At 57.2% G+C, this 25194-nt stretch overlaps 3 protein-coding genes across 15 annotated transcripts in view; 1 reads left to right on the forward strand and 2 right to left on the reverse strand.

Moving 5' to 3' along the window:
* PPP1R13L (protein phosphatase 1 regulatory subunit 13 like) lies at positions 1 to 16842 on the reverse strand. 6 transcript variants are annotated; one of them, XM_037058567.1, is made up of 13 exons: positions 16772 to 16842; positions 11171 to 11247; positions 10311 to 10453; positions 9408 to 9921; positions 9210 to 9308; positions 9039 to 9130; positions 8270 to 8744; positions 6441 to 6895; positions 3552 to 3683; positions 3322 to 3455; positions 3051 to 3217; positions 1396 to 1595; positions 1 to 633 (listed from the first exon to the last, which is right to left on the reverse strand). In XM_037058567.1, exons 2-13 carry the CDS (start codon positions 11223 to 11225, stop codon positions 595 to 597), a joined length of 2505 nt encoding a protein of 834 aa, XP_036914462.1. In that variant the 5' UTR covers positions 11226 to 11247; positions 16772 to 16842; the 3' UTR covers positions 1 to 594. The 6 variants fall into 6 exon arrangements, with proteins under 6 accessions (XP_036914462.1, XP_036914441.1, XP_036914478.1 ...); XM_037058546.1 differs by lacking the exon at positions 16772 to 16842 and adding an exon at positions 15413 to 15754; XM_037058583.1 differs by lacking the exon at positions 16772 to 16842 and adding an exon at positions 15307 to 15379.
* POLR1G (RNA polymerase I subunit G) lies at positions 15755 to 19538 on the forward strand. Of its 2 annotated transcripts, none has more exons than XM_037058605.1 (3): positions 15755 to 15832; positions 17576 to 17717; positions 17894 to 19538. In XM_037058605.1, exons 2-3 carry the CDS (start codon positions 17653 to 17655, stop codon positions 19254 to 19256), a joined length of 1428 nt encoding a protein of 475 aa, XP_036914500.1. In that variant the 5' UTR covers positions 15755 to 15832; positions 17576 to 17652; the 3' UTR covers positions 19257 to 19538. The 2 variants fall into 2 exon arrangements, with proteins under 2 accessions (XP_036914500.1, XP_036914492.1); XM_037058597.1 differs by lacking the exon at positions 15755 to 15832 and adding an exon at positions 17086 to 17202.
* The window catches only part of ERCC1 (ERCC excision repair 1, endonuclease non-catalytic subunit), an 18546-nt gene continuing 12721 nt past the window's right edge, over positions 19370 to 25194 (reverse strand). For all 7 annotated transcript variants that reach the window (XM_037058648.1, XM_037058623.1, XM_037058633.1 and 4 more), the window contains exons 7-10: positions 21339 to 21438; positions 20033 to 20104; positions 19751 to 19819; positions 19370 to 19478 (exon numbers count right to left, since the gene is read on the reverse strand). In XM_037058648.1, the coding sequence (XP_036914543.1) occupies positions 19425 to 19478; positions 19751 to 19819; positions 20033 to 20104; positions 21339 to 21438 (295 nt within the window). In that variant the 3' untranslated portion in view covers positions 19370 to 19424. The remainder of the gene's footprint in view (positions 19479 to 19750; positions 19820 to 20032; positions 20105 to 21338; positions 21439 to 25194) is intronic.

Consider the following 25194-nt stretch of genomic DNA (forward strand, 5'->3'; position numbering starts at 1 on the left):
TGGAATTCAGCAAACTACTTTTATTTATTAAGAAAAACTTGCCCATTTTGTTATCAAACCGGCACTGTGTGAAGAAGGCACGTGGTTGGGAAGAGCGGGAGCAGGGGTCATGTGCCTCACCTGGTCTCCGCAAAGGCTGCTGGGAGAAATGGGGGCAGAGGTGACTCCCAGGTAAAGCCAGTGGAGGTGGCCCGTGGGTTGGCTTGCTTTGAGGGGTGTGGGGAGGTGTCTGCAGTTGGGGGGCACTTTGGGTGGTAACAGGTTTGGAGGTGTCTGCAGTTGGGGGGCACTTTGGGTGGTAACAGGTTTGTCCAGTATGGGGGGTCTGAGTTGGCAGACGGAGGGGGGGGTCTCTTGCCCCCAAGGATTCCCAGCTTCACAACGAGGTCCCACAGCTAAGGCAGATTTCTATACTTAAGGCTAAAGTTCTCCTCCTCCCCTGGGCTTCCAGGGAAGCAGAGAGCTGGGGGCGAGAATTCTGCTCCTTGAAGGGTTAGGGGCGCAGGGAGGCGCAGCAGTAACGGAGCAGTCTGGAGCAAAGGCGAAGGCGAAGCTGCTTCCTCCTGGATCACCGGAAAACATCCTTCTCTCCGGCTAGACTTTATTCCTCTGGGCCTTCACCCTGGGGAAGAGCTGAGGGAAGACAAGAGTTTCAGGCGCCAGGGGCCCCCGACCCCAAACCGAATGCGGTCACCCATCCACCCCGAACACAAGTCAGTCCCCATCATCCCATTTCTTCCTAAGGGACGGTGTCAGCATCTCCCACACCTCTCTGGAGCCCCCAGAGCCCCTGTCACCGTCAGGCACCGCATAGAGCCAACGAGCAGCCCGGCTAATGGGATGGAACGTTCCCACCGTGCCTCTCCCTACTGCGGCTGTTCGGTGGGGCCCCACCTCCACGGATCCCCAAACCAGAAGAATCCTCTTCTTTCCTAGATACAATGGGATCTTCCTGACCTCCTCCACTAACCTAGTAGAATCTCCTTCAATTCTACTATAAGTTTATTAATGGATTCTTTCTCACCCTGCCCAAGTCAGTGGAATAAAAGTGTCCTGGCCCGTAATACACAGACCTTTAATTTTTTCCTGCACCACTAAAATACATTCCCCTTGCTTAAATACATTCTTTACCTCCCATTAATAAAATTAGGGGGAATAATAAGAATATTTGAGCACGAACCATTCAAATAACCAGTAAGAGAGTATTGGTGAAGGGCCCACAAGTAAGGGGCTCTCCTTTACTCCCCCATTACTATAATGGGCTTTTCCTCAACTCCCCCCCCGCAGATATGGACTCTTCTGACCCCGCCCACCCTCCCGCCCCCTTTTCCTGTGGGAACGCCTCTTTCCTCAAGCGGCCAGCAGGGGGCGCAAAGACAGTTCCTCCGGACTCACCCCGAAGTAATTTCGCGGCACGTAACCCTCCTGGCCGTACAGCGTGGCCCACCACCAGTCCGTCTCCTCTGGCCCGTCCCGCCGCAGCACGGTGACCGACTCGCCCTCGCGGAAGGACAGCTCGTCCCCGAACTCGGCGCTGTAGTCCCAGAGCGCGTACACCACCCCACTGTGCATCAGCCCCATGCTCTGCTCCACATCTGGAACCCAAAATGGGGTGATGAGGGACACGGGGACACGAGGAGCGCTTGGGGACAGGGGCAGGCCCTGGGATCGGCAACCGTCCCTCTGGGGGGTGAGCCACCGGAACAGTCGAGTACTCCTGTCTGCATAGGGGCGCTTGAGCTGGAGTCCGCTGCTGGGACTGGCAGTGTCCAAATTCGAGAACACTGGGGTCCATCACGTTGGGCCACCCCCCGAGGCAGGGTCAGTGGTCCCATTCCCTCTTGTACGTCAGGCCCCCGTGTCACTTCCAGAGACACAGTTGTCTCAGTTGTCTGCACCGCCCCCACTTTGGCGTTACAGTCTCCATAGAGGTCAGCCTCTTTAGCTCCCCTAGGAGGGGGTCCCATCGCCCCCTTTCCAGAAGGTGCAGTCCACCCTGCTCCCCCTCCCCAAGTGATGAAGTCCCCCAAAACGCTGCAATAACTTTTCCAGATGGTACAGCCCACCCACACCTTCCCTCCACAGTCCACCATGCTCTTCCTCTTCAGTGGTTCAGTGCCCGGCCTTCCAATTTCTGCTCCCCCCACCCCGCTCCCACCAGCTGTGCTGTCCAATCTTCATCCTCACTGAACTCTTCGTGTCGCTGACAGGTAGGACGGTAGGCTACCTGTGACGAAGGTGTAATGGCCCAATCCCCCTCCCAAAGGTCACAGCCCTTCCTCTCTTCATTGAACAGTCTACTTCCCCACAGGAGATCAAATCCCAGCCAGCCCCCATCACCTGTGAGGAAGATGATACAGCCCTACCCTGTCACCACAGCCGACCGCTGCTCTTTCGTGTAGCCCCTCTAGGCTCCTCTCTCAAATGCCATGCCCCTCCAGGTGTGCCCTGCAGAACCTGGGCACAGCCCCAGGTACAGCCTACCTACTTCCTCCCATTACCTGGTTAAGTGATGTGCCCCGCCCTCCTGGAGATGTAGGCTACATACAGCTCATGTCTCCCTACAAGTGGAAGAGCCTCCAAGCCCTTCCACAGAAGCCATGGCCTGCTCACCTGCCAGCTGTGTGCTGCTGCATCTCCCCAGGTGGCAGAGCCCACCTGCCCAGCCCCATCTGTGCCAGGTGGGTGGTGTAGGTGGAACGCCCAACTCGCCAAACCCCAGGTGAGAAAGCAGATGAACTGCGCAATCTCCAAAACCACTTTTCTCCCTGCAGGGGCCCAGCTTGAGTGGCACAGCCCCCACGGGCCCCTCATCCTCCAAGGTAGCATATTCTGTTCTCCACCCCTACTTGCACACGTGGTCCATCCCGCCACCCCTTCTTAAGGTACCTGTGCCACATGGTTGGAACAGCCCCCAAGTCCTCTCTCTGGTGAATGTGAGTTGCAGTCCACCGCCTCCCCTACTCCCAACACCTGCCAGATGGGCGCCCAGGACCCCACGACCCCCTCCCCCAGAGGAGGCCCAGCCCACCAGCCCCGCTGCCTCGCACCTGCTAAGTAAGTGGCGCAGTCGGTGTAACCCTCACGGTAGGGGTCGCACTTTTCGATGGCAGTGGCGCCGTCACTGAGCGTGGTGGCGAAGATGGCTGCGCCGTGCTGCACCAGGGCCGTGCAGATGGCCGTGTCGTTGCACGACGCTGCGCAGTGCAACGGTGTCCTAGGCGCGGGAGGCAGGTGTGAGCCGCAGCGCGGCTGCCCGCGGAGGTCTAGGCTGCAGCGCCGCCCCCGCCCTAACCTCGCCCCGCGCGGGTCCTGGCTCACCAGCCGTGGCTGTCGGGGGAGTTGACGTTGGCTCCGGCCGCAATGAGGAAGTCCACGATGGGGTAGTTGGCGCCGCAGATGGCGTTGTGCAGGGCCGTGATGCCCTCCTCGTTGGGCTGGCTTGGGTCATTCATCTGGGCGGGCCAGACCAACAGGCTCAGCACCCAGCCGCCCTCCCGTTGGCGCCCGCGCCCCCTGCCGCGCCAGCCCGGCTCTGCCGCAGCGCTCACCTCCTTCACCGCCTGCTGCACCACGTCCAGCTCCCCGGTCAGCGCGGCGTCCAGCAGAAGCACCAGCGGGTTGAGACGAGCGCGGCGGCCCTTGCGAGGGGATCCGGCTTTCCGCAGCACCGAGCGCATCTCCTGGGGGGGCAGGGTGAGGGACCTCAGTGGCTTGGGGGGATGGTTAATATACCCTTTACTCTAAGCGGGAAACAGAGGTTCAGGGACCAGGCGGCAGCGGCCTCAGCAGGTTGTGGAGAGGGTGGTGGCTCACTCAGTTCTGTGTTCCCTGGTCCCCTACAAGTCAGGGAATCCAGTGATTTGGAAATCTCGGGCTCTGAGAACTCGGGAGGAAGCTGGGAGTGAGTGGGTGATTGTGGAAGCCAGGTGTTCGATCCACACAGTCTCATTTTTTTAATAAAAAATAATAATAAATGCTATGAAACACACGTGGCAAAACGTCACCAAAAGCTAGTTCCAGATGTTTGGAATGGTGTATTTACCGCATATTCCTTGTGCTTTCTTGGTTTTGGTTTTCACGAGGTTCATTTATTCTGAGCAGGAAGCATTTGGGATTCTGGTCTTTGATGTCAGTTAAGTTCCAGGTTCTGGAATTCGGAAATCCCCAAAGCCACCGATTCCAGAACTCTGTCGCTCAGTTATTTCAAGTCCCCACACTGCTGTGAGCCCCAAAATGCTAAGTAGTTCTGTTCCGTACTGCCGAGGACCCAGGGCATGGCATTCCCTGGTTCTCCAGTTGAGAACTTTACCATTATGTTGTTAGAATTTCCTTCCAAAGGAGTGCACGGAAATACTCAAAATGTTGAGTCCTGGTTCTCTCTCCAAGTGCTGTGATTTTTTACCTCTTCATTCCAGTTTTATCTATTTCTTCCAAGTTCCTATGGTGTTGGGTTACTTGATAGTGGAAGTAATCATTTAAAATATAAACCTGCCCTGGCTGGTGTAGCTCAGTGGATTGAGCATGGGCCTTCGAACCAAAGAATCACGGTTCGATTCCCAGGCAGGACACATGCCTGGGCTGCAGGCCAGTTCCCAGCAGGGGACACATGAGAGGCAACCATTCACTGATAGTTCTCTCCTCCTCTCCTTCCCTTCCCCTCTAAAGATAAATAAATAAAATATAAATCTGTGTAACAACATATTACTGCACTAATTTGTGACTTTGTGACTCCAATGATGAGTCTTTCATTTTCCGTTTTGGTGACTTTAAGCACCAGGAATAACCGAGCTCTATATTACTTTTGAATTCTGAGACCTCAGCCTTTGAACCTCCAGCGCTCTCGGCCTCCGGAGTGCCACTGTTCCGGGATCGGGAGGCCAGGGCTGAATTCTCCAATTCTGTGGGTTTGCAAGTTTCTCCGTGGCCAGGATTTATTGAGTCTACACTGAGGCAACTGCGCTATTTCAAGACAAAGTTATCCTTCCATTCTTGATTTCAAGATCCTAAGCCGCAACGGTTTTGGTTCCACCCTTGGGAGTAGGCATTTCGGGGTGCCCCCACTTCTTCTGTGGGAATTGTTCCCCTCCCTCCCTCTCCCCCAGCACTGAGAGATCAGGCCTGCTCCACGTGACCACACCCCCCGCCCCCAGCCAGGATGCAGGGACTGGACGGAGATCCAGCAGGAGCTCACCCCCCACCCCTGGCCAAATGTTAACAACATTAATAGTGGTTAACAAGCCCTGGCTGGTGTAGCTCAGTGGATTGAGCGCGGGCCTGTGAACCAGAAGATCAGGGTTCAATTCCCAGTCAGGACACATGCCTGGGTTGCAAGCGAGTTCCCAAGAGGCAACCATACACTGATATTTTTCTCCCTCTCTCCTTCCCTTCCCTCTAAAGATAAATAAATAAAATCTAAAAAAAAACCAAACAGTTAACACCTAAGTGCTAGGCAGTATTCTACACAGTATGCTAATATATGTAACCCCCACAGCAGCCCTATGGTTATTCTCTTATTCTCATCCCCACTTTACAGATGAGAAAATTGAAGCCCAAAGAGACTAAGTGTCGTGCCCAAGGCTGCACAGCTGGTTAGTGCTGTGGAGCTGGGATCTGAACCCAGGCAACTTAGCTGGACACTTAACCACAGCACCCACAGCACCCACAGCACCCACAGCCTTGGCAGCCAGGGACTTGCTCTCGGAAATTGGAACGGAAGACGCTCCGAATAGACTCTGGGGACCCCGTGGGCTTGAGCTAAGAGGTCATTTTGAGTCAGAGCTGGCTGGGCCATTTCTAGCTATGGTGTGGGCTTGTGCAGGTATCAAAGGAGAGAGGACATCTCCAAAGAAGGCAGACACGAGAGCCTGTGTGGCCACCAGGGAGTGAAGTGGTGACTGTCTTGATTCCGACAGGGTTTCCTGGTCCCAGGATGAACCCTCTGCCTGCCAAGACGCACTTATTTCCAGGGTGTAAGACTCCACAGTTCCTATCCAGGTAGCTCATTTGGTTATGAGTGTTGTCCTGATAGGCCAGGGTTGTGGGTTCAATCCCCAGTCAGGGCACATACAAGAATCAACCAAGGAATGTGTAAATAAGTGGAACAACAAAATGATCTCTCTCTCTCTCTCAAATCAATAAAAATAAAAGACTCCATGATTCCTGAAAGGATGACCTGGCAGCGGTGGAGGGACATTGGAGAGGAGCAGGGAAGGCTCTGGGTGGCCAACACCTTCAGATGCCCTGCACATGTGTTCCACCTTTCTTTTGAACGTGGGCAAAGTAGATTAAAGACTACATTTCCCAGCCTCCCCAGGGGCTGGGTTCTTAGCCAATGGGGTGCAGCAGATGTGGTACGTGCAATTTTCACGTTCTGTCCTAAAAGGAAAGGGGCGCTTCCCTTGTGCTAACATTCCCCACTTTCCTGCTGTATTACTCACCATGCTCTGCAGCAGCTCTGGGGGGCTGCTCTGGGGCGGGGCCGGGGGCGGTACTGGAGCTGGTGGGGCAGGGGCAGGGGGCCCTGCCCTGGCCTCGGATCCTTCAGAGATGGAGGACAGCTCGGGCTCAGGCCCCCCTGGCCCGCCGTGCCGATGGAAGAGGCGGCTGATGATCTGTTGGTACTGCTTCTTGTGGGTGGGGGGCAGGGCTACAGCAGGGCTCTGCTCCATGGAACCCCTGCGTTTGAGGGGCCGCGGAATCTCCGCCAGCACCCGGGCCACCTCCTCCAGCTCGGGCACCGACTGTGCCTCTGGTGGCAGCGCTGGCTGCAGCCGCGTGGGGCTGAGGGGCCGAGCCACAGTGCCTTCATCCACATCACCGGCCTCCAGTACTGGCGCCAGCAGCCCCTCCAGCTCTGGTTCAGGGTCCAGCTCAGCAGGGGCTTTGGGGGTGCCTAGAGGGAACAAGAGCCAGATCAGAGGAAGGGCTCTCAGGAGACCGCCCCCCCCCCCTCCAAGACTCCTTCCCCACAACTTCCACAACCTTCGAGCAGCACCTGATTTGCTGTGTGACCTCAGGGCAGTTCCTTGTTCTCTCTGGGGTACACTTGCCCTGGGCTGTGGCTAATATACAATGACACGTGCCATTTATCAAGCACTTAGCCTGTGGCTGGCTGGTGCTTTACATGCCTGTCTTATTGAAGTCTCACCGCACTGCGCCATAAGGTAGATGTGGCTATCGTCTCATGACGGCAGGGGAAGCCAGGTCTCAGAGACAGCAAACCAGCCACCCGATGACACGAAGTGTGGACTTGGTCACTGCCCTGACTCCGCACTCCTGCCATGGAGACTGACTGACCATCTAAGGTTCTAAGATTTCTCCCTCCTGACACAGCAGGCAGAGAAAACTCTCGCAGGCAGAGAAAACTCTCGCTGGAACTAGGGTCTTGGTTGTGGTAGCCTGTTCCGTCTGTCTGATACCTCTCCTTCACAGCTCTTGAAGCAGGCAGATCACTTTCCATACATTATTATACATCCAATGCCCATCACAGTCTGTGCAGTAGATACTGTCAACCTCTCTCTCTCTCTCTCTCTAGTTTTATGTATTTATTTATTTTTAGAGAGAGAAGGGAGAGGGAGAGAAACATCAATGTGTGGTTGCCTCTCCTGCGCCCCCTACTGGGGACCTGGCCTGCAACCCAGGCATGTGCCCTGACTGGGAATCAAACAGTTGACCTTTTGGTTCGTAGGCTGGTACTCAGTCCCCTGAGCCACACCAGCCAGGGCTCAACTTCCCTTCACAGATGAGGAAAACTGAAGCTCAGATAGTTAACTAGTTTATCTGGAGTCTCACAGCAAGTCAGTGGTGGAGAGGGGCTCAAAACCCAGGCTGCTTACCTCCTAGCCCTGCACTGGTCTCTCACCAGAAAATATTAATAATTATTATAATGAATATGATTGTGATAAGCCAACTATACATCAGGCCTTATTTTAAGGACTTTACGTGGATTAAATAATTGAATACCATATCCCCAATAAGATAGGTTCTATCATCTTTTACACTCAAGGAAATTGAGGTCCAGAGAGGTTAAGTGACTTGCCCAGGTCACAGAGCACCGCGCCAAGCAGTCTGGCTCCAGTCCATGCTTAACCACTGCGCTGTCTGTATCTAGCTCCCCAGCAAACTCCCAAGCTTGTGGGGCCTAGCTCTCTGCAGGAACCTGGTCTGAAAACAGGTGCTCGGCTGTGATGGCGCCCCCTGCTGGTCGGATCCCCAGCCATTTGCCCTTCCTTCACCAAGCCCTCTGGAACCCCAACTGCAGACTCACCTTCACTCCAAGTTTGTTGGGGAATCTGGGGCACTGGGGCAGGGGGCTGAGGCTGGGGCTGGGGCTGAGGCTGGGGCTGTGGTTGTGACTGGGGCTGTGGGGGCAGCTGGGTCTGTGGCTGGGGCTGGGGCTGTGGCTGGGGCGGGGCCTGGGACTGGGGAGGCAGCTTAGGGGGAGGAGCTCTGGAGATGGAGGAGCCAGGGGACATGGTTCTGCTGGCTCCGTGCTCCCAGAAGGCGTTCTGCAGCTTAAATATCATGCTGAGCGGAATGGGGCGCTGGCGGGGGGCACCACGGGGCTGGGGGTTGGAAGGGGGCATGGGGATGCGGCTGACAGGCTGCCAGCTCCGGGGCAAAGTGCCTGATGGCCCCACGGAGCCCAGCGATCGGCGATAGCTGCCCACATCAGAACGCCTGTCACTGGCCAGAGGGGAGACCTTGTAATTGCGGGGCAAGGTGGCGCTGGTGAGGTTGTCCTGGGGGAGAAAGAGGGAGGAGGGAAGGAAGAAGGGGCTCAGGTGGGAGGAAGATAAGGAAATGCTAAGGGAAGGGAGGGCAAAAGATGAGAATGGAGACAAGGAGGTGAGGGAAGCTGGAGAGAGGGAGGGAAGGAGGAAAGGGGAGGGTTGGAAATCCGGGATAAAGAAAGAAGAACTTGAGGAAGGGCAGAGAAGATGGGGGGCACAGCCTGGAGGGGGAGGCCAGACCTGACCCCGCCCCCCGCCCTTGCCCACCAGCCCCCTCCACAAGCTTCGCCTTCTGCTGCTCACCTTGCCGGTGGCCCCCAGTCCATCCAGACTGCTCTCTCTCCACGGTAGCAGCTGCAGGCTCGGCGAGGAGGGCCTCGTGAAGACGTCCAGGCCTGTGATGGGGGGATCATTAGGGTCTGGGTGTCGCCTCTCCGGCACCCCCCACACTCTCCCTGGCCTCCCATTACTGACGTTCGTAGCTAGCTGTCCGTGAAGACTTCTTCTCGTACGCCACGTCCAGATCCGACTCGTTCCAGGCTTTGGGAGGCCGCCGTCGCAGCATCAGATCATCTGGAGAGAGGTGGCAAATGAGGATGAGAGAGGGGTCTAGCCCTGGCTCCATCGCCCCACCCCACCCCCACCCCAGAGGGGTTCGACCCCGGCGTTTACCCTGGGCGCGCAGAGGCGGGGCGAGGGCGCTGCCGCCCATGCCCAGCAGGGGGCTCCCAAAGGCAGCTGGCGCGTCGTAGGTGGCCATGGGGCGGGGCGAGGGCCCGCGCTCCGGGAAGAAGACCTGGGGTCCCTCGGCCAGGGGGCTGCCACGTGGGGAGCTGGCGCGGCCCAGGAAGTCGAAGGGCGTGGGGGGACCCTGCTGGCGGAGCGGGCCCGAGCCGGGCCGTGGGGAAGGCGCACGGCCGAGGGAGCTGCCTGCGCCATCGAAGGCGCGGGGCCGGGACGAGGGCGCGTGGTCCAGGCTGCCGTAGGCGTCAGGCTGCAGGTACAGCGGGGTGCGCGGTGATGACGGCCGGCCCTTGGCGGACAGAGAGCTGTAGGGGAGCAGAGTCGGGGCGCTCTCCGAGCGTCCGAACGGAGTGTCCATGCCGTCACTGGGCGCCCTCCAGGAGGCCCCGCGGCTGCTGAAAGGTTCGGAGACCGGGCTGGAGCTGTACCGGAGCATCTGAGGCTGGGACATGGAGGGGTCGATGGAGACATTAGTAGAGGGTTGGGAGGAGGTCAAAACTGGTCATCGAAAATCAACCCAGGCAGGTCGGACCGGGGTGAGAGATTCGGGTACCGAGAGCCCAGCGAGGGCTGTTGGGAACAGTGCCCTGGAATCAGGACGGAGGCTAGCCCACCCATACAGTGCTTTGGAGCCTCTTACAAAAAGGCCATTTTCCTTCATGGGTCCTCTTGGGTATCCACTTCCACGGGTCCCCTTTTTAAAGTGTCCTTAAATCGCCCACAACCCGCACAACACTACCCACCAGCCTTGCCTGAACTCCAGGCAGAAAGAAGATGACTTGGGGGCGGGGGGAGGGGGTGCCAGGATGGGGACCAGGCGAGCAGGCTCACCCTAAGGGGGGCTCCAGCCTGAGAGCCAGGTGGCGTCGGAGAGTCTGACCACAGCGACTCCAACTGTTTGGTCAGTTCGTCGACCTTGGCCGCTGCCGTGTCCAGCTCCATCTGCTTCAAATCCATATGCTTCATGGCCAGAGCTGGGTGGGCGGGAGTGGTGGTAAGGACTAGGACCTCCAGGTAAGGACCCGACTCCGCCCCCGGCCGCCCCCCACCCTCCCAAGCTCACACTGGAAGTTCAGGTCCAGAATGTCCCCTGCGCTCTGGAATGCCTCGCTGTCCATGGTGCCTGCCGGAGGGGGGCGCCTGCGTTGGAGGGGGGCGAGGGAGGGAGAAGAGCCTTAGACACCGCCCCTCCGGGCGCCCGAGACGGGCGGAGAGGAGCAGGACAGCGCCTTTACCCTGCCAAGTTCCTTCCACTGGAAGCGCTGTGCCCCTCCACTTCCCTGGCTGGGAATGCCAACTCCTTCAAATTCCTCCTGAAAGACGCGGGTCAGTTCGCTCTTTACCTGGCTCTTTGTCCATGCGTTGCAGCCCTAATAAGACTTGAATCCCTCCTTCAAAAGTTAATCCACTGATCGCCTACTGTGTGCCAGGCATTATAGCGAACAGAGGATGCAATGAGACTATCTGTCGATTACTGAATGCCTACTACGTACGGGTCAGGAGGCACTGAGCCAGGTGCTGAGGATATTTTAATAAATAATAACTGTGCTGCCTCCTGAGCACCAGGATCTGGGCTAGTGGCTTGATACAGTAAAGTAAAACAANGGTGGGCGGGAGTGGTGGTAAGGACTAGGACCTCCAGGTAAGGACCCGACTCCGCCCCCGGCCGCCCCCCACCCTCCCAAGCTCACACTGGAAGTTCAGGTCCAGAATGTCCCCTGCGCTCTGGAATGCCTCGCTGTCCATGGTGCCTGCCGGAGGGGGGCGCCTGTGTTGGAGGGGGGCGAGGGAGGGAGAAGAGCCTTAGACACCACCCCTCCGGGCGCCCGAGACGGGCGGAGAGGAGCAGGACAGCGCCTTTACCCTGCCAGTTCCTTCCACTGGAAGCGCTGTGCCCCTCCACTTCCCTGGCTGGGAAATGCCAACTCCTTCAAATTCCTCCTGAAAGACGCGGGTCAGTTCGCTCTTTACATGGCTCTTTGTCCATGCGTTGCAGCCCTAATAAGATTTGAATCCCTCCTTCAAAAGTTAACCCACTGATCGCCTACTGTGTGCCAGGCATTATAGCGAACAGAGGATGCAATGAGACTATCTGTCGATTACTGAATGCCTACTACGTACGGGTCAGGAGGCACTGAGCCAGGTGCTGAGGATATTTTAATAAATAATAACTGTGCTGCCTCCTGAGCACCAGGATCTGGGCTAGTGGCTTGATACAGTAAAATAAAGCAATCGCTTATTGATGAGCCCTGCCTCCTAGAATTGTGACAACTGCTTTGCACCCAATACCCCGTTCCATGGTCAGAGAAGCATAAGCAGGCAAGAAGGTGGGGCCTGGAGACGTCTGTCCAAGGTCACCTTGCAAGAGACTGAGGGTACCAGGATTCACGCCTGGATCTACATTATTTTGGGTCGTCTCCACCGGAATGGAAAGGTCTCAGAGGGCAGGGATCACTCAGCCGCCTGTCCCCTGTCCCGAGTCCCCACCCAGAGGTACTAGTTCACAGGGACCCAGTGTTCACAGGAAGAACAGGGAAGTGGTCGGGGGAGGCTGGGCTGCTGTGGTCATCGGCCCACAGGCCAGCAGGAACCGGTCAGGCCGGCACTACCCCCGTCCCCACAGTAGCTGCCACACCCACCGGCTCTGCCACTTCCCCGGGCCTCACGTACGGCGTGACTTTGGCGGTTCAGGTGTGGGCAGCGGGGCAGGCTGGGACATGCGGATCCCAGCTTCTGTCTGAGAAGCCTCAGAACAGAACCTGTTGGAGCTGGTGGCTTGTTTGGGTGTGTTGGGAGTGTATAACCTTAGGCAACATGTCCCCTTTCCTCCCCGGCCTCAGTGTCCCTAACAGTGAAGGGAGGAGGTACTTCGGCTGTCCTGAGAGGCCCCTTCAGTCTCTCAGCGGTCCAGATTCTAACAATTGAGATTGTTTCAGACCCCAAAACCTTCAGCTTGAGAGTCTACTGTTGGAAAGTTCTGAGTCCCAGATTCTGTCTTTGGAACATTCTAGAATTCTCCAATTTGGCTAGCCTGGGTTGCCCATCCCCCTGCACCACGTTCACTCTGTCCGAGGACCCTACTGTCCCAAAAGTCTGGTGGCTGTGGGATGTGGCACAGTGGCCAAGAGCAGAAGGAAGGATCTAGGCTTCCAGGGCCCTAAGCCGGTAGCCCCACTGCCCCACCCTGACAAGGCTGCCTCTGTCTCCTGATCTATAAGATGAGGAGGAACAGCTTTCTACCCCCGAGAACGGAGGTGAAGATCCCACCGGCCAGAAGGTGCCAAGAGGAATTAAGGCCTCAGGTGGAGGAGACTACGGAAGTCAAATCTCGGGTCTTTTAGAATTTCAGAGACACACAGGAAACATTTGCAAGTGTCTGGTAAAATATAAAAACGGATCAATTCTATGCAGCCCCCGGTGCCAGCACTGAAGGCAGCGAGCGGTTCTTTTGGGGATGTCATAAGTTCCAGATTTCTAAGACTCGCAGGTCCCACGCTGACATCCTCTGGCTCGGACGGAGGAAATGCCTAGGCTGGGCGTGGGGCCCGACCCGAGGCTGGTGCGGACCGAGGCACAGCGGGGGCCGCTAGGGGGCGCTCCGGGTGACGGCCCGACCCCCAGCCCAGCGGGCGGACACCTCCTGAGCTCAGACCCCGGGAATGCGCGGCGGGTCCGGGCAGGTGAGAAACCTCCTGCGGCAGGGGAGCAGGGGGCGGGCGGGGCCTCTGCTCCCGGGCCTTTGCCCTTCACCCCCAGGTCCTCTCCAACCTCTCCCCCACCCCGTCCGCTTCCGCTTCTCCCCTCCCATCCGCCCCTAGCTCTCTTTTCCAGGCCTTCTCTGCACCCCAGGCAGGTTCTTTGGGTTAAGAATCCGGACAGGAGGGAGGGAGTCGGCGCTTCCTGGAGGAATCATCCTCAGTAGAAACCAGGTCAGAATGCCAGACTGGCCTGGGAATACCCAGGCTGTAATGCTACAGCTCTGTGCGCTCAGAATGACGCTGGCAGTGTCCCCATCCTCTCTGGGACTTGGTTTCTCCCTCTGGAGCCAGCTGTGGACTGCGCTAGGACGTCCCCTCTCTCAGCCTCTGTGCCTCAGTTTCCTCGAATGTATAATGGGGGTTTAAACCTTCGCCTCAAAGGGGTGTGAGATGTGAGTAACATCATTTAGGTACAGTGTTTATTTTAGAAGGGTGCAGGTCACCGAATGAAGTGCACACATACAGGATTCTTCATTACGGTCTCCCCGTGCTGGTCACTTACAGTGAGGGCTCAATACCTGAAGTACTATTTTTCTCCCCAAAAGGGCTCTTTCAACTCTTTTTGAGATTCTAAAAGCCCCGTTTGTTGTTTTTTATCTCTGGAGTCTTGACTTCCTGACCCCTTAACGCTCCATGTACATTCCTGAGTCCTGGCCAGGGGTCATCCACAACAATTTAAGTACAGGGACATGAGGAACCCTGGAAGGTTCCAGAGAGAAGGTGGCAAAAGCCCAGAGTGTGGGCTGTGTCTGCTCTCCAGCCTCAGTTTCCCCGCCGGAGCAGGGAGAAGTCATTACCTGAGGTTGGGGGGGGGGGGTCAGCAAACCTTACTGGAATTGACAGCTCTGAACAGTTGCCCGGGACAATGGGAGCCATCCGGTCTACCCAGCGGCCCTGGGCCTGGCGTGCGTGAGCTGTGTCTTGGCAGGGGTGGCTATTATTGTTAACGTCCTCGCGGGCTCTCACCAAATGCCCGTCAAGCCCAAGACTTTTAGGAAGTTCTTACTGCTCTCTCGGGGTCTCCCCCCACCCCTTGTTTAATCCCCTCACACGACACTTGGGGGTGGAGAGAAGGGGAAGACAGAGGGAGGTGCCGGGCCCCACCCTCTGCCTGCTTCAAGGACAGACACTCGCCTCCAGAATTAGCCTCTACCCCTCCCTTATCTCCCACGCTACCTCAGGTCGGAGAGATAGGGGTGGAGGTGACATTTCTCACCTCGGGGTCAGGGCGAGGAACCCCTACGAGGGAGGTTGGTCAGAAAATCTGGTGGGAATGGATGGAATTCCGCACCCCAGAGAGCTGTGGAGGGAGAGGGACCCAAACCCTCACCCCTTCTCGACTCTGACCTCTAAGCCTCGATTTACTTCCATCCTCTCTGGTTAACCACTGTGTACTGGCCGGCCATGCAAGCCTCCCAGAATCCTACCCCACCTTCCGGAATTCTGCCCCTGGTTCTATCTGGGACGCCTGCCCTCTGCAAACCCCAGCTGTCTCCCACCTCCATGGGGCAACCGGCGGCACCACGCCCGTGCCAGGGGGCGCTCTGGGGCGGAGGTCCCATCTCTGGTTAGGCAGGTCTGACGCCTCGGTTAATGACATGTTGGGAATCACCCAGCGGCACAGAAGGGGTTGTAGAGCTGCCGCCCCTGTCCTCCCCCTCAGCCCCCAGCCCAGAGCCGGAAAGGGCTCGGGGGAGGCAGGGACACAGTCTGCAGAGGATGGTATTTGTCTTTGCTCCATTTCAGCGACCCAGGTTCCACTACCCCCACCCCACCCCTAATTCTTCTCCGAGACCTACAGGCTCAGTGGAGAACAGGAAGGCAGTGGGGATGGCCGCCCAGTTCCAGAGCCCCAGCCATCTGAGCCTCCCATTTCTGTCCAAGACTCAGGCATCTTCCGCCCCAATTCTACTCCGGGAACCCCCAATTCGGGGAGCTCTGGAGTCCCAGCCCTAACACACTCCAGGACCACGGCGACCCGGCCCTCTATTCCCCAAACCCTCTTTACTTCTGCTCAGTACATCGAGTATCCGAGTTCTCTCCTTCCACGCACCCTGGCGTGTGCGCACCCCTAACTTCGCGCTAGGACCCCGCGTCCGAGTCCCCTCCCAGTCCTTCCAGAGACGCGGGTATCTGCTCTTCCAGAGCCGCTGGACCCCATGGGGTGAAACTCACGGATCCGGGGCAGATCCTGGCACCAGGGGGGTTCCTCCGGCTCCGGCTCCGACTCCGGCGGCGGGGAGCGGAGGACGGGGCGGGGCAGGCTCCGGGAACAGGTTAGACAACGTGACTTGGGCTGAAGGGAGGCGGGCCCCGAAGGGGCGGGGGAGCCGGGGTCGCCTCCAGCACCTTGGGACTTGTAGTCCCGGAGGAGCAGGGCGCAGAGGGAGCCATTCCCATTAGCAGTCAAGTGAAGTCCATTTCACAGACAGGAAGGGCGAGGCCCAGAAGCCTAGGGCGACCTGGCCACGGAAATAGAGTCCAGCCTTTTTCTTCTGCGGCTGCGGTGACGAACTCCTGAGTCCCTGCCCATTCCTCCCAGCTCACTTTCCCCCTTCTTTTATGGAGATTTGCACACCACCAAAGGAGTAGAAGGTTAAAGGCTGGGGAAGACCCACACGCCACGCCCCTAGAAAAAGAAGAGAGCCTCGCTAAATCGGCATCCCCTCAGGTCTCCGAGCCTCAGTCTCCCCGTCGGTAAAAAGGGTGGTTTGGATCTTTACGGGTTTCCCAGCGACGGCACCCAAGGCTGGGACTACAGTCCCTAGCAGCGTCCGGACGTAGGTCTGGCACCTTCCTTCCTCGCGTCCTCTGGGAATTGTAGTCCGGGAGCCCACAGGGGCGAAGTCCCCGTGTTTCGCCCACGCGCGGAAACTGTCCCACGACCCCAGGATGACCCTCCCTCCGCTCTGGGAAGCTGCTGTCTTTGAGAAGAGGGGTACCCCAATTCAGGAGTAGGATCCGAAATCTCGGCAGAGGGGGCGGGAAGCGGCGCTGACACACCGGCTAGGAATGCAGTTGGGTCACCCTGTCTCGCCGCTGTCTCCCGGCTCCGCCCACCGCCCCACGCGATGCAGTAACTGTCGGAAGGGGCGTGGACGCGTCCCCCAAATCTGGGCCCACGTGTAGCTGTTTACACGCGCCCCAGGTCCGGGAAGGGGCTCTGATCCACTCCCTCTCCCTTCTTCAAGGCCTTCGGAAACGTGCCCCCCGCACGTGACTAAATCCTCCGGGACGTATATCCCTCTCGCTGGACCCCCAAGTCCTACCCTTCAGCCTGCACCACCCCAGTCGGGTCTGGCTCCGGAGTCTGGAGGCTCCGCCCAGAGATCAACAGGCTCCGCCCCCTATGTTTCCCGCTTCCCCAGACCCAGAAGCCCCGCCCCTGGATGATAATTAAAGCCCTCCGGAGAAACGACCCCTTTCCTCCATTTCCCCACTCCTCCCAGTCAAATTCTTAACTCCCGAGGCACCTGGGCCTCCCTAGAAGGGACTGTAATTCAGAAAGCACAGGCATGCCAACAAGACTCTTACCTATCTCTTTAAGAATTTCAGACCAATCGCCCTTCCTGTCTCTTTAAGAGTTAGGTCCCATCAATGTGACTGCCCCTTTAAGGCGACGTTGGCGCAAATAATGTCTGCGAGGCCAAGGGAGATTCCCGCCGGGACCAGGTGGGGCTCTGCCTCCCGCTAGACATCGGATCAGGTGCTCTAGCGAGCACATCTACAGCAAAAGACGTCTTCCTCGGTTGTCTGCTCCGCGCAAAGGGAAATTTCCCCCAGTTCTGCTGTCAGAGTGCACGAGCTGCGAGCGACTCCCCCGCGCTCGCGCGCTCCGTCGGCGCTCCCGAGCGAGTCACCACCCCTTTGGTTCCACGTGGTCGGCGGCGGCGGGGCCAGAGCGGCCCTGGCTGGGGGTGCTGCGCCAGTCGTGGTTACGAGCATGGCAGGGACCCCGTCCGGCGGTGAGTTGCTTCAGAGGGCCGACGGGGTGCAGAGGGCTAGGTGGCGGGAGGAGAAAGGGGAGGCCGGACGGAAAAGGGGGCATTTCCGGAAACAGGACCTGTGAAAAGCACGCCGGTGGAAGGAGGGAACGGGAGGGAGTTCGGGAGGAGAAAGCGTATCTTGGGCGGGGGGGGGGGGGGGGACAGGGGNCAGTGGAGAGAAGGGTCCCCCAGGGGTTGGATCAGTGGAGATGGGGGGATTTCCGGGGAACAGATCGTCGGAGGTGGGAGACCAAGTGAGGCGCTCAAGAGGTTGAGCCCAATGGACCAACAGGCGCCCAGGAGGATCAGACTTCCAGGAAATGTCAGTACACCCCCGTTTCCCTTTCTGCAGGTACTGCTCGGTTCTCTTGTCCCCCCAACTTTACTGCCACGCCCCAGGCCTCAGAGTCCACTCGTTTCTCTTTGGAGATGCTGACAGGCCCAGATACGGAACTGTGGCTTATCCAGGCCCCTGTAGACTTCGCCCCAGACTGGTGAGTGGTCGTTCCCATGTCACCTCCCTGGAACACTCCCCACTCCAGTAGCTGAACTTGGGGGAAACTTAGAGGGGTTTATCCTAAGGGACGTAGACAAGCTGCTTCTCATCTCCCCTCCCCTGTGCGAACAGAACCTGAACCTGACCTTCCACCCCTCTGCTTTCTCCTTGTAGCCTCAATGGGCGGCTGGTGCCTCTCTCTGGCTCCCAGGTTGTGAAAGGCAAGGTGGCAGGGAAGCGCCACCGCTACCGGGTCCTCAGCAGCAGCAGCCCCCAAGCTGGAGAAGCAACCCTGCTGGCCCCCTCCGTGGAGGCAGGAGGTGGCCTCACCTGTGCCCCTGCCCCCAAGGGCAGCCTAAGGATCTTAGAGGGTTCCCACCTGTCCCTATCAGGGACCCCACTGTACCCCATTCCCACAAGCCCTCCACCACAGATCCCCCCTGGCCTGAGGCCTCGGTTCTGTGCCTTTGGAGGCAGCCTGCCAGTTACAGGGCCAGCATCGGCCGTGGCACTGGGGTCTCCGGCCTCAGGGAAGAGGAAAAAGAAGAGGCACATGCTTGAGGCCTCCATTGCCCAGGAGGCAGTGGATGGGCATGGGACCCTGGAGGTGGACACAGCCTGGGGGTCCTCGGACATGGATGTGGGGAAGAAGAAAAAGAAGCAGCAGCAGTTGAGGGGACTGGAGGTGATGATGCCGGTGGCAACAGAGCCCACAGCTGAGATGCTGGAACCCCTGGGCGTGCCGTTCCCATCTGCCAGCAAGAAGAAGAAAAAGAAGGCTAAAGAGATGGAAACGGCAATGCTGGAGCCAGAAGAAGAGAAGACTGTGGAGCTGGAACTCACAGTTAAAACTGAGCCTCTGCAAGAGACAGTCCTGTCCCCCAGCAAGAGGAAGAGACAGACCGGGGCAGAAGGGATGGAGCCAGTGGAGGGGATGAGGGTTGAGCTACAGGTGAAGGAGGAGCCTCAGGAGGAAGCCATCCCATTGCCATCCTCAAAGAAAAAGAAGAAAAAAGGAAAGGAGTGCAAAGTGCTGATGGAGCTGGGGACTGAGGCTATGGAGCCAGATGGGAGACCCCTGCGGGTCCCGGGGGAGATGATGGAGCCTGAATCGGCACATGAGATTGAGCCATGGGCTGAGGCTGCTCTGGCACCCACCCAAAAGAGGAGGAAGAAAGAAAAATGGCAAGACGCAATGATGGAACCCAAGACACAGGTGGTAGATCCCAAGCTGCCAGGTGACCTTGAGCCTCAGGCAGCACCAGCATCCACCAAGAGGAAGAAAGAAAGAGGGCACAGAGTGACAGAGCCAGGGCCTGAGACGGCTGACCCACAGGGCAAGGCGATGGAGCCTGAGGCCAGGGCAGATCCAGCATCCACCAAGAAGCAGAAGAAGTGGCACCTGGAAAGCGAAGTGCCAGCGACAGCTTCCCAGGAGGAGATGCCAGAGCCGCCAGTGAACCCGGAGTTTGGGGAGGTGGCGCCCCCGAGACGGGAGAAGAAGCGGAAGAAGAAGCTTCTGCAGGATCCTGCGTAGTCTCCAGCGCAACTGACCACTGCTGGGAAAAGCCGAGGTGGCCACTGGGCCATCAGAGGACGAGAGCAGAGGACACCTTCCGGGGGTGGTACCAGCACAGCCGCAGGAGCCCACACTGGGGAAATGCTTTATTGTGACTGACACACAGGGCCTCCCTGGCAGCGGAGGTCACCGGGGCACTTTCAGGAAGGGCTCGTGTAGGACGTCGAACAGCCTGCGGGCCTGGGCAGGGGGAGAAGGGAAGGAGCCAGTCATTAAATGAGCATCTGTCTGGTGCATCCAGAGTGGGCTTCGGTTCTTCTCCCAGCCTGGCTGTGTGAGGCTGGGCTGCCCTTCCCCCCACCCCCCAGGGCCCCTCTGAGCCTTGGTTTCCTCCATCTGTAGGGCAGGCGCCGTGGGACTTCTGAAACCTCAGAACTTTGGGATCTGGGTTCCCATCGTTTGGGGGGCCCCCTCCTGCCCCTGACCCCTAAACTCACTGCCAGAGTTCGTACCTTCTGAGGCCCCAGGCCTGGACACAAGGCCAGATCTTCCCTCGATGCAGCTATGAGCTGTTCCAGAGACTGAGAAAGGTGGGAGGGAGCAAAGGGTCAGGGGGGGCGAGCACCAGGACCTACGCTGCCCCAGCTTGGGCGGGGCCTGACACACTCCAGACAGGAGGTGAAGTCGGCGGGAGGGGCGGTAGTCGGGGAGCAGAAGGGAAAGGGTCAGGGGGCTTCCTTGAAAAGGCGCGAGGGTAGAAATGACAGGAAGGAGACACAAGAACCCCTCCTTACCCCGAAAGTAGTCAGGAGGGTCTGACTGTCAGTTTTGTTGACTGACTTCACGGTGGTCAGACAGTCCGTCACCTGGAAGGGGGAGGAGGCAGCGGTGTGTTGGGAGGAGAGCAGGACTGAGACCCTGGGGGCGGCGCCAAGTCCCAGCTGTGTCCCCAGGCTGCCTTGCATGTGGGAGGTGCTCCGGAAACACCTTTTTGGACTGATGAAAAGATCATCTCAGAGTGACCCCCAAGTAGCTGAGAGGGCCGGTCGCATGATGAGATAAATGCCACTCACCCCGATCTGGGTCAACCCTGGGGAAGACCATGGGCTCTGAAGTTGGAGCCATGTTCAAACCCAGACCCCACCGCTTACTCCCTGGGCCATGCTGGGCACAGGAACTGACCTCCCTGGGCCTCCATTTTCAGGCACGTGGGGGTCCTCATGGTACCCACCCACCTCAGAGGCAGCTGCAGGCACCTACCATTACTCCAGTCATTGGAGCCTGAATTCGACAGTTCACTCAGCAAATATCCCCTGAGTGTTGGGGTGCTTGGGGACACAGCAGGGACCAAGAGCCCGGCTCTGCCCTTCTGGGGCTCCCAGGACAGAGTGGGAGGCAAATTAGTTCCAGACAGTGTTGACCCAGGTGGGTAGGGATGGGGAAGTCCAATGGGGGCCCTTGGCCTGGCCTGGGGATCAGGGAGGGCTTCCTGGAGAAGGGAGCATCAGAGCTCAGATGTGTACAAGGGGATCTGGTGGCCCTGACTGGTGTGGTTTGGTGGGTGGGGTGTCGTCCTGCAAAGCCAATGGCTGCTGGTTCGATTCCTGGTCAGGGCACGAGCCTGAGTTGCCAGCCAGGTCCCCAATTTAGGGTGTGTGAGGGGCTACTGATTGATGTTTTTCTTGCACATCAATGTTTCTCACCCTCACCTCTCTAAAAATAAATAAAACCCCCCAAAAAAGAAAGATGGGATCAGACAGACAGCAGAGGGAACAGCATGGCCACACTTAGAGAAGCGAGCTGGGAGAAGGGACAGAGCATGCAAGGGCTGGGGACAGACGGGGCTGGCAGTGCCTGGCAGAGCGCTGGGAGGCCAGGCTTTCCCTGAGGGCACTGGGGAGCCACGGAAGTGTTTGGAGGGAGGGAGGGCAGGATTAGGTTTGCATTTAGGAAAGCCCCTTTCGCTGCTGTACCAGAGGGGAGGCTGGGAGCTAAGGGTGGGCCTGGGGAGGAGAGACCTGACTTGAGATCAGAACTGAAGCTCAAATGCCCAGGAAGAAGCTGGGGGAAGGCCCCGGCAGGGAGGGGACATGGCCTCACCCGGGAGACGAAGTCCTGGTCCAGCTTCTCCATCAGGAGGTCGGCCGGCTTCTGCTCGTAGGCCTTGTAGGTCTCCAGGTAGCGCCCGGCCTCCTCGGGGCTAGGGTCCGAGGACAATTGGGTCAGCCAGGGCAAGGAGGGCTCATGCTGTAGATGCATTCTTTAGGGTGGAAGTAGCTGCTGACGCATATTTCCAATATGTAGAAACATGAACATTCTTGGCCTCCTCTGAATGCCCCGGGGGCAGCAAAGCCTGCTGGGTAGATCGTCACCCATCTTTTCTGGCTAAAGGCCAGAGCTTGGGACCCTGACCAGTTGGGTTCGCGGCCCACTTCTCATCTGAGTGACCCTGGGCCAGTGATTTTAATCTCTCTGGGCCTCAGTTTCTCATCTGTGAAGCGGGATGGTTGGCAGAACTGTGGCAAATACTGGTAAGTGAGTCAACACTGTAAGCGCTTGGCACTTTGAAGCCTGTTGAAGAACTGTTAGCTGTTCTGGAAGGGAGGTCAGCGCCGGGAGCTTTTACATGGGCGAGGGAAACCCAAACTACTGTCTATTTTCCCTGAGGCAGGAAGCCGGCCTCCTGAGCTTGCAGCTTCCTGCCACCAAGGAAAGCAGCTTCTGAAAGCGTTTAGGTAAAGCCCACTTCAAAAGGAAAGCCCCAGGGGCTGATGGCTGAATCTTTTATAGCAACAAGTGTGACTTAACAATCACCATTAATTTTCACAGTGCTTTGTTTGATATGTAATTCACTGTTTCAAAGGTAGTGGAAGCAGCCCTGACTGGTGTGGCTCAGTGGATTGAGTGCCGGCCGCAAAGCAAAGGGTGGCCGGTTCGATTCCCAGTCAGGGCCCATGCCTGGGTTGTGGACCAGGTCCCCAGTTGGGGGTACAGGAAAGGGAACTTCTTCCTCCCTTCCTCTCTCCTAAATAAATAAAAATCTTTTTTTTAAAAAAAATATTTATTTATTTATTTTTAGAGGGGAAGGGAAGGAGAGAGGAAGAGAAACATCAATGTATGGTTGCTTCTCGTGCATCCCCTGCTGGGAAATGGCCCCTGCCGGGAACTGGCCTGCAACCCATGAATGTGCCCTGACTGGGAATTGAACCTCGATCGTGTGGTTCACAGGCTCAATAAATAAAAATCTTAACAAACAGAAACTTGAGAAACAGCTGGCCAGCTACCTCAGTGGGTCTGTCTTACCCAGCCGGCCCTTAACATGACCCTCAGCTACTTCCCCCAAACAGAGTAATTTTTATATTGGCTTTTGTTTTCATATACAACTAATATTTTCCAAATACTCAAAAAGTATAGAGGTAAGCCCTGGCTGGTGTGGCTCAGTGGATTGAGTGCTGACCTGAGAACCCAAGGGTCACTGGTTTGATTCCCAGTCAGGGCACATGCCTGGGTTTCGGGCCATTCCCCAGTGCGGGGCACATGAGAGGCAACCATACATTGGTGTTTCTCTCCCTCTCTTTCTCCCTCCCCTCTCTCTAAAAATAAATAAATAAAATCTTTTAAAAAGATGTATAGAGGTACACACCTGGAGGGAGGGCACAAAATTACAAACACCCTTTGGCCTAATAAACCTATTCCTGCCCTGGCTGGTGTAGCTCAGTGGATTGAACACCGGCCTGCAAACCAAAGGGTCGCCGGTTCGAGTCTCAGTCAGGGCACATGCCTGGGTTGCAGGCCAGGTCACATCCCCAGTGGGGGGCACGTGAGAGGCAACCACACAACCTAGAGAGAACCTGATGTTTCACTCCCTCTCTCCTTCCCTTCCCCTCTGTCTTAAGTAAATAAAATCTTTTTTAAAGTATTTAAAAATTTTTAAAAAGAACACTCCTGAAGTTCAGGACAGAGGTAGGAGTGTTGCTGGTAACAGCAAAAGGCAAAGAGATCCCCGCCCCCCCAGTAGGGGTTTGACCTGATCCGTCTACACAGGGGAATAATACTCAGCAGCTGGAAAAGCGTGTGAGTCCAGACAATGGGATGTTAGTCACCGATTAGGGACAGTCACCAAACCCTGACCGGTGGGGCTCAGTTGGTGGTGGTGTCCCATAAACCGAAAGTCAACGGATCAATGTTTCTCTCCCTCTCGCTCCCACCTCCTCTCTTTAGAGAAAAATCAATAAGCATGTCCTGGGGTGAGGGTTAAAACAGAACGAAACAAAACAGTTGCCATGCCCTGGCCAGGTGGTTTGGCTGGAGCATGGTCCAGTGCACCAACAAGGTTGCGGGCTCGATTCCCGGTCGGGGCACGTGGCTGGCTTGTGGGTGCACCGGCAGGAGGCAACCAGTGGACCTTCCTCTCACACCAACACGCGGGAACCGTAACAGCGCACTGCTGAGTGGAAGGTGCTGATCTGAAGGGGCCACTGCCAGGCAATGGGAAACCTACGCAGACCCTGCCCCTGGTTCCCCGCACGGAGCTCCTGAAACCCTGGTACCTTCCCAAGTGGTCAGAGCACTGGAGCATGTTTTGTTCAAATGAGGTGACTCTCAGTGAGCCCTGAATGGGGGCTGGTCCCCACAAAGTCCAAGCCATGATTAGAAGCTCGGAAGTTTCGGCCCCTCCCTGGTCCTCTAGAGTTCACAGGTCTGCAAATGGAGTTAATAATTGATCGTGAGGGAGCCTCCAGGATATCGAGACAGTGCAGCGGTCCGAGAGCTGGCCAGCTGGTGACCACATCCACACCTCGGGGCTGACTCACCCCTCTCCATGGGGGGGGGCACACTCCTACCCTTGGGACCCTCTGAGATCTCTCTCTCTTCATCTGGCTATTCATCTGTATCCTTCACCATATCCTTTAATGAGCTGGTAAACAGAAGTCAGCGTCCCACTCTAACAGATTAGTCAAACCCGAGGTGGCCACCGTGGGAACCTTCCATCTATAGCCGGTAGGCCGGCTATAGCTAGGTGGTTCCGACAGCGTCTGCAGTGTGTGTGTCGGGAGATCTGGTGGCCCTGGGCCCCTGGATCAGACTCAGTCTCCAGGCAGACAGTGTCCGAATCGGGTTAAAGTGAAGGACACCCAGCTGGGGGCTCAGAGAATGGCCTGGTGAGGGGAAACCCCCACACATTCAGTGGCTCGAGGTGTTTTGTGAGTGGGAACAGGAGAAAGACCCGCAGGGGGGCAGAGCTGGGTTTTTCCCTACACTCGAGAACCGTGGTTTTTTTCTATTGCTATGTCCGCTACACACTGTAGGATCCCAGTGGGACATTCTGGAAAAGGCAAAACTATGGAGGCAGTAAGGAGGCCAGTGGTCACCAAGGCAGGAGGGGGGCGGGAGAGGCAGAGCACAGGGGATTTTTAGGACAGTGAAATATTCTGTAGCATGCAGGAATGACAGGCACGTGACACCTTTGTCAAGACTCACAGAATGAGCAACACAACGAACAAATGTACCACACTAATTACACTAATTAATGCACGATGCGAACAACAGGAGAAACTGTATGTAGGCGAGGAGGGGTGTGTGGGAGCTATGTACGTTCTCATCACTTTTTCTATAACCTTAACATTGCTCTTACACAGTGAAGCCTATAATTAGCTTAGAAATGTGGACACTGTGCTAGGATACTACACAGCTGTTAAAAGAAAAAAGAGGCACCCTGGCCGGTGTGGCTCAGTGGGTTGGAGCGTTGTCCTGGGAGACCAACAGGTTGGGGATTTGATTCCCGGTCAGGGCACTTGAGAGAAGCCACTAATTGATGTTTCTCTCTCACATCAATGTTTCTCTCTCTATAAAAGCAATGAAAAAAAGGTCCTCGGGTGAGGTTAAAACAAACAAGCAAGAATGAGGCTGCTCTCTCTACGTCGACGTGGTGAAGACTTCCAGATAGTGACGCCGC

The sequence above is a fragment of the Sturnira hondurensis genome, unplaced genomic scaffold (genome assembly GCF_014824575.4).
Source record: "Sturnira hondurensis isolate 20B ecotype Veracruz unplaced genomic scaffold, ASM1482457v3 Scaffold0001020, whole genome shotgun sequence".
In the NCBI taxonomy this organism is placed as follows: domain Eukaryota; kingdom Metazoa; phylum Chordata; class Mammalia; order Chiroptera; family Phyllostomidae; genus Sturnira; species Sturnira hondurensis.